The sequence below is a fragment of the Ursus americanus genome, chromosome 11 (assembly GCF_024610735.1).
Source record: "Ursus americanus isolate L20-20 chromosome 11, mUrsAme1.1.p, whole genome shotgun sequence".
Lineage (NCBI taxonomy): Eukaryota > Metazoa > Chordata > Mammalia > Carnivora > Ursidae > Ursus > Ursus americanus.
Genome location: NC_142137.1, coordinates 54924757 through 54933223, shown reverse-complemented (window position 1 = coordinate 54933223; position 8467 = coordinate 54924757). Strand labels below are relative to the sequence as shown.

The following is an 8467-nucleotide window of genomic DNA, read 5'->3' as shown; positions in this document are numbered from 1 at the left end:
TAAGAAGAAGTTTTTTTTAAAGAAGATTTTATTTATTTGAGAGAGAGCGCACGTGCACATGCAGGGAGAGGGGCAGAGACAAAAGCAGACTCTCCACTGAATAGGGAGCCTGATGTAGGGCTCGATCCCAAGACCCTGGGATCATGACCTGAGCCAAAGACGCTTAACCAACTGAGCCACCCAGGAGCCCCTAAGAATAAGTTTTTTGTGTGTGATAAGTGCTTTAAGTGACCTTTTGGATTAACTGAACTAAGGGTCCCAGGCAAGAGGGCACTTACTGTACTAGTTGAAGACAAATTTTCAGTGTCTAAGGCCAGTTAGCTTCAAATACGTGTGGTTTTTACCTTGGCATCTCTTCAATTGCCACAACTCCACAGATGTAGAGGACTCCAGGTGAAAATTGTCAGCTGACCAGATTTTGATCCTTTTATAAGGCCACACCTGTTCAGTCTCAAATATTCCTTGGATGAAATCCTGGGTTAATACTGCTGGAAGAGATGCATGCCCTATTATATACACATTCACTAATTTTCCAAAATGCAGTTTTTCAGTCACCCCATTAGAAAATAATATCACTATATTCGTCAAATTTTGAAAAGAAGCATTTGCTCTCCTCACCATTTTTACGTTTTTTTCTTTTCTTTTTTTTAAACACTGTAGACATAAGACTCCTTAGCAGTTGATTCTGGGCCTTGCCTCAACTTAGAAGAGACTTCACAATTCATTTTGCACCTTCTACTACTTAGCTATATGTTATGTTGGAGGAACATAAAGTGATGTCACTGAAAATATTCTTATATTACTGAAAATGTATCTAATATACTGATGATTCATTTTTTCTGCTCTAATTACCCTTATAAATACAGAATATAGATTTAACTAGAGACAATGAATTATTTCTTTTCAGAAGGAAATGCTATTTATTTTTTCTAAACAAAAAAGTTAAAAGAAAGTATCAATTATATTACCAGTTAAAATAACTTGGAAACTAGCATATTCTCCCAAAATAACAGCAAAAAATGCTATAGGACAAATAAAAATTAATGGCTGTAAGGTATTAATTCAACAAAACCATATTTTACCAAAATATTTTATTGCAATAAGGTATTTACTGTCTCAAGATCAATACAAAGTTATTAAAATTATTTACATAAGAATGAATGAAACTATGTAGCTAATACTACCTGTTGAGTAAACAGCATCAGCACAATTTTACCCTCTAAATCAATACCTAATTTTCTAAGGATTATTAACAATAGTACAAAAAAAAATTACTGATCATGGTTGTTAAATTCACTGATTTCCATAAAAAGAAAAGTCCTTCATCAGGTTTATTTAAGATAAGAAATTTATACCTTTGAAGAGTAACTGGAGAAAAGTCTGATTCCTTCATCTATCCTGCAGTCCAGTGAACTTTATGATTAGTTAAGTAGTACATTTTTTCTAAACTTCACACTTATTTCTCAAACAGATTTTTTCTCAGTATTAATGTCCATGTATATTACATTTCACATAATATTAAAAAAAGTATCTACACTAGTTTTTAGTCAGTTTGGAACTAATATCCACGGTGTAACAAATATTTGCACTGTGTACACTCAGATATGCCCACAAAAACTAGTCTGTTGGTGACTTTAAAAAAATATATTAGGATGCCAAATATATCTATTTTATTATGAAATGAAGACTTTGATTAAGAATATATTTTTATTAGGCATTTTGGTAACAAATCATTACCCTATATATAGTTGATTTATTCAGTGTATTTTTAAAAGTAAATGAATTCCATTGTAGTTTTTCTTGAAGGAAAAGAAATCACTTCTCCAGTTGTTGAGGAGTACTAAAAGCTTCGTACACATTAGCAGCAAAGTCTTTCACTTGCTCCATCATCAACAGATCCTAGCAAAGATGACAGTAAAACATTACAATTTGTAAGAAGTATAGATAATTTGAATCCATAGCTGCAATTTGAGCAATGAATTTAGCTCTAAGTTTTATAGCATTAAGGCCAAAAAGAAAATCATTTAATGAAAGGAATATTTGTTCTTATAGTAACTTCTAGGAGATATTTATTGTTTAGGCTCTTACGTGAAAGATGGTGAGTATGAAAAGTATTCAAGTGTGACTTTGAGAAGAAAACCCAAAACAAGTCTTCCAATGGACTTTTATGTATGCCAAGGGCTAGATAACATTATCTGTTGAATAAATGATTACAGTACTAAAGATACAAACCTAAAGGTACTTTTGCTAGAAGCTGACATAACGCGGTTGTGGGGTATATTAGTTTTTTAGAAGATCTAACATAGAATACATGTAGCATGTCATATACTATTGCATACATGTACATAAACCGCACATAGACACTTTTGAACAAGGGCTCTTAAGAGATTTGTAAATGTAAAAATAAGAAAAAATTGTATATTTGTTTTCATTAACCCTTAAAATCTAGTATTTCTTTCAATTATGGAATTGCCAACCGTGATAGTACTAGCATGGCCTGTGACTTTGTCTTCAATGTCCTCAATGGAAATCAGACATTTTCACGTATGATAGTTGTGGAAGCTGCATGAACTGCTGTTATAGCTTGTTATTTAATGTGTGAACAAAAAAGCAATACTGCTTCTGCATAAATTTGATTTTAAAAAGCATTTTTAAAACTGTATGTAATTGGTTTTCTTTAAAACCTTTGTATTTTATAACATGTATTTGTAGACATTATTCTGAGAAGGGGTCCACAGGCTTCACCAGACTGTAAAGAGATCCATGACACGGAAGCAGCTGAGTGCCCCTGTGAGCACCAGAGAAACAGTAAGTAAAACTGTCCTTTGTGTTCTCTCTTAAGTATCAGAAAACCCAAGTGAGCTGTAGACAAGTCTTGATCTCAACAAATTCATGATTAAATTCTTTGAAGGCAATGTGGCATTTTAATGCATAGAAACTATGGTTAAAAAAACTGGTGGAGTCTTTGTCAATCAATAGTGTAGTATATAAGTTTAAACTACAGTCACACTCAAAAACTTTAACAATATCAATGGTGTTTTTATTAGATTGAAATCTTTTGTTTTTGTTATTATTCAGATTTTAATTAATGCAGTACATGAATTACTTAAGGATTAAAGCTGGTGGTGGTATATTATGATTGGCTGTATTTCCCACTTGTTGCCAAGATGGACAGGCTACTGATAAAGCCAGAGACTTATATGAAAGTGGAGAAACGTAAAGTTAAGGTTTAATGCCAGAAGTTGCAACCTTTTTTCTCTCACTGATTTAGAAATTTAAACTAAGTTTTTAATTAAGAAATTGGGCTTAAATTAAACTTTAAGTGAAATGAGATCAGTCTTATTCACTCTTCCTTCTGCAATATGAATGTCTAACTGTCACGGGTGAGAAAGATGACACAGAAGACTGAAGAGAACAGCATGTAAAGGACAAACCGATGACATTATACACAGAAAAAAAGAAACACAATCTGTAGTGTCTCAGTGCTTTTCATATTCCCAAGTAGAAAGTACAAGGAAGATAATCTAACTTGTCTGAGACAGATGGTACTGAGAAGATGCCATCCTGACACTTAGGCCTTAGAGTGTCCTCACTGTCCATTACTGCAGTAGTTTGGAATTGAGGTGTATTGCAAACAACTTTTTACTTTTTTTTTTTTTATTTTAAGTAGTTCCATGCCCAGTGTGGAGCCCACCACGGGGCTTGAACTCATGACCCTGAGATCAAGACCTGAGCTGAGATCATGAGTTAGAGGCTTAACTGACTGAGCCACCCAGGCACCCCACAAATGAGTTTTTACTTCTAATACAAGTTTTAGTCTTCTAAACCAAGTTTTCTAATCCAAGTTTGCAAGTGACTCAGAAGAAAAGCTATGTGGATTCAAAGTTACTATTTCAATATCAGTCTTGATGCATTCCAAAATGCTTTTCTAAGAAAGGATTGAGTTATAGGTATACTGTCTAATGCAGCTTTTCATGAGATTAGTGAACTCTTAATAGTCATATTAAATCTAAAATGCTTTACTTCCCACAAAAATTTTTTAGTTTTCCTCAAAATTGGTGGAACTGCATCACTGATCTCACAGTTCAATCTTATGACCAATAATTTAATGCAAAACATTAACACAGTAAGTTCAACTGACCACCAGAATGTATGTGGACTAAAAATGCAGGCGAGTTGGTGTTGGACTATAACACGGAGAAACACGGAGAAAGGTATTCCCAACCTCATAAGTTTGCCATGATACACTGTTGCTCTCATGGGGCATTCTACCACACTCTATGTGTGATTTTAAGTTTTTGGTTTCTTTGAACAAATATCATAGGAGAGAAATGTAATTTTATTTCAGACAAATATAACCACAACCAAAGATACAATGTTTTTAATACCCCCAAACTTTCTTCTTACCTGAACAAAATGACTAGGTGTTTCACTGCAAACTGAATGGATCTGTCCATTTACTATTGGAATTATCTTAGCTAATGGCAGGCTGACACTGGAAAGACTGAAAAATCATCATAGTAATAATTATTTTCTGAAATTATCTTATAGGAACTTAACATTTTAATTATAGTGCAACACAGGCACTGAAGAATACTCACAGAAACATATTAAGAAGAAAATAAAAATCACACATAATTCTACCCCGTAGAAATAACAACTGTAACTGACACCATAGTTAATTTCTTCCAGTAATTTTTATACATATTTATGTTTTGTGTGTTTTTTAAACACAAGACTATAACCTCCCCAGCAATATTATTTTATATTTTTATTATGTCATGAACATTTTTCTATCTTATTAAATGTTCTTCTAAAGTTTTAATCTAGTTTTTAATGATTATAAAGCTAATTCATCCTCTAGCTGTGACAATTTAGATCTAGCTCCTTGGGGCTGGGCATTTAAGTTTTTGCCTAATTTTCCTTAAGTGGTTCTTTGTATTAACAGAGAATTACTGGGTCAAAGGGTATGATTTTTTTTATTAAATTAAATTAATTTATTTACGAGAGAGAGCGAGAGAGAGAGAGAGAGAGAGCAAACTGGGGAAGGGACAGAGGGAGAGAGAGTCCAAGCAGATTCCCACTGAGGGCAGAGCCTAAGGTGGGGCGTGGTCTCAGGACCCTGAGATCACGACCTGAGCCCAAATCATGAGTTGGACGTTTAACTGAGCCACCCAGGTGCCCCAAGGCTATGAATATTTTTAAGGTTTATAATGTATATTGGCAGATGCCCTCTACTTCTCCAGCAGTGTGTGAGAAAACCTGCTCCATTATGCCTTTCTACATCAAGCATTAGCTTTTAAAAAAATCTTGGTATGTCTGATGCTCAAAATGGTATCTTACAGTTTTAGTCTGTGTTTCTCTCAATTACTAGCAATGTTGAATGTTTCTCCTCCCTAGTCCAGTGAACGACACTATTATCTATCTGGCTGTACAAGAGGAGACCTGGGCTTTACTTGGCACTTCTCTATCCTGACTATATCGAATCCCTCCACAATCCTAAGTATTTCCTAAGTGTGCCTACGTCTCCCCATTGCCAAACCTCATCCAGGCTAAGCAGTTTCTCTTGTCTGGACTATAGCAGTGACTTTCTAACTTGTAAGTGCTCAACAATCATTTTTTTTTGGTGAATAAATATTTATGTGATTATGGATGATAAAATGACTGTTAAATGATGAAACAATTTGTAAACAATGATGAAATAATTTTTGTATGTGGGTTATAGACTTAGGTTTATTGCATTAAATGCAATACTTCATATATTTATACCTGAGGCTACACTAGAAATTTCCTTTTAAATATCATGAAAATGCTGAAGCTATGTTGTCTAACCAGTATGCTATGCTGAGATTTGAGGCAATGCATAAAAAGAAAAAAGGAGTGTAGAGATTTATTTATTCCTGAGAAGATTACGCATTGTTGTCCTTTATGGTAGCATTTTTCAAAATCTGTCAAGTTTTTGTTTACTTGTTTGATGTCTCTCTTTGTACATTAATTTTTCTTCAACAGAAACTGAATACGCCACTATCATACAAGGTCTGTGAGGTTAGGTACCACTGTTTTACTCACTGTATTATCCCAGTACTTAGTAAAAGGCCTAGTGGACAGTATGTGCTCAATGCATACTTCCTGAATCAATTAATACAATTCTTTGTTCATCCACTGCTATATCCCACCCCAATTCTCCTTTTCCAATTCCTTCTCCACAGAGCAATCCAAGTGACCCTACAATATAAATCCCATCGTGTAACTCTCCTGCCACTTCTCTAGTGGTTCCCCAGCACTCTCAAGCTGACAACCATAATCTGTATGTGCTCAATTCTCCAACTTGATCTCACACTCCCCCTTTTCCTAGTTCCAGCTGTTCAGCTGTCACACCAGCTTCTTCCAGGTCCTCAAGTGTACCATGGTCCTCCCCTTTTCAAAGTCTTTGCCCTGTGGCTTCTGTTCTAAAAGTCAACTGCCCCACGCCAGTCCAAGGCTGTATTTAATAGATGCTCATCTTTTAGTTCTCAGTTCAAATTATTGCCTCAAGGAAGCTGCTTGACTTTCCATGTTTGTTCAAATACTTTTGTTCAATACTTTTATCAGTGTTTTTTTCCTTTTAACACTTACCACAGTTTGTACAATTATGTTTATTGTCTATTTCTCTTCTGTTGTAAGATCCATGAAGACAGAGACCTAGTACAGTGCCTGATACATAGTAGGTGTACAACAAATATGCTAGATGAATGGAAAAACTGGCACTTCTACTTCTCTTTTCTTAGTTATCTGTTTGTGTCTCTGACCATTTCTTTCTTTGGATGTTTCCTTCCTTAACTAATGTGTCCATAATGCTGTTAACCTCTTTGTATAATATATACAGTTTGCAAACATTTCTCCCAACATATCATTTGCATTTAATACCAATTATAAAGCTAATAAAGCTTGTTTGATCTGTAAGTCTTACATTTTACAGCCAAACCTATCACTTTCTTTCGTAAAGTTCTCTACTTTCATTCCTAGACTTTCTCCATCTTGAACTCTGACAAATATTCATCTGTTCGTTTGTTCTTATTGTTTAAACCTCCTGGATTTTTTTGGCTATGTGTGTGGTACAGAAGGTCTAACTTTATTATTATTTTACATTAGTTGTTGTAAAATGACTAATCTGTCTTATCATTTACTAAATAATACATCTCTTCCTCACCTTCATGATGTACTAATTTCCTGTATATTTTAGACCCTGTTTCTGGATTTTACATCCTATTCCATTGGTTTATCTACTATGAGTAACATATTATTCTAATAATTTCAACTTATATGTTTTATAAGGAAAGTATATTTATTGCTTACTTTTTCAATAGTTTCTTGAATACTATATATTATGTGCATGTTATATATATAGTATATACAGGAATATATATATATATATATATATATATATATATATATATAATTTGAGCTTGTATTAGTTAGCATCACTTTCCAGTTGATTCTCTTGAGGGTTCTAGAGCCTTTTTGTCTCTTTGCCAATAACCGAAGATCTTTTTTCTTGACTTACTGTGATGGCTAGAACTTTCACTACATTTTAAATAAAAGGAATAACACACGGCATGATGGAAATATTTCTAGCATTGAATCATGGAGTATGAAGTTGATAACCAATACAGAAGAGAAAAAACTTAAGACAGGAAATACCTACTAAATACCTAGTGTGTGTAATGAAATATGAAAGGGCATTAGATAGTCTCTGACTTTGAGAAGAGGCTTAAAATATAACAGGACTACAATTCCAGTTCTAGGTGAAAAATGTGGGTTGTATAGGAAAGTAAGTAGGGAGTACTGTAGGAGTTCAAAAAGGAAGACCATCAATGGCTGATGTGGTTATAACAAAATTTTTGTAATTCTTTAGGGTACAAGGTCAAGTATTTTTGTTAAAACAACTACAATTCTTTATCACTACTCAGGAAATAACTAACACCGTGCTACGTGGAGATTATAGTGAAGTAATTGGAGCACCTTCATTTAGGGAGTATATAGGGACTGAAACTTATTTTTGTATAACTTAAAGAAATCCAAAAAAAGATGATATTTAAATTGTTTAAGAAAATAAATGTTATTGCTCTAAATATTCCAAGTCCTCAATGTTAATTGCAAATTATTCTTTTTAAATAAAGAAGGGTTCCAGAGAATGAGTTAATAATTTCTTGCCCTATGTATTTAAGAATTAAATTGGATATTGCACATACATACTGCATATCACTTACTGTTTCTCTTCATTTTAATGGACTAGTTTATAGTCAGTTAACATTGGTTTAGTATTTATTATTTTCTGAGTTTAATATAAAAAACTACAAAACAGGTTATTAAAGAGTTATAAATTCTACTAGGAGATCCAAAATATTCATGTTGAGATAAGGATATAATAAAACATATGATACATTTCAGCAGTATGAATGTATGACTTAGAAATAGTTATGATTAA

At 33.5% G+C, this 8467-nt stretch overlaps 1 protein-coding gene across 1 annotated transcript in view; it reads right to left on the bottom strand.

Annotated features, from left to right (window-relative positions):
- Positions 1-1074: 1074 nt before the first annotated feature.
- Positions 1075-8467, bottom strand: part of PEX3 (peroxisomal biogenesis factor 3) — a 34476-nt gene continuing 27083 nt past the window's right edge. Inside the window, exons 11-12 of the mRNA XM_045810088.2 lie at positions 4408-4504; positions 1075-1899 (exon numbers count right to left, since the gene is read on the bottom strand). Coding sequence (XP_045666044.1) covers positions 1816-1899; positions 4408-4504 — 181 coding nt within the window. The 3' untranslated portion in view covers positions 1075-1815. The remainder of the gene's footprint in view (positions 1900-4407; positions 4505-8467) is intronic.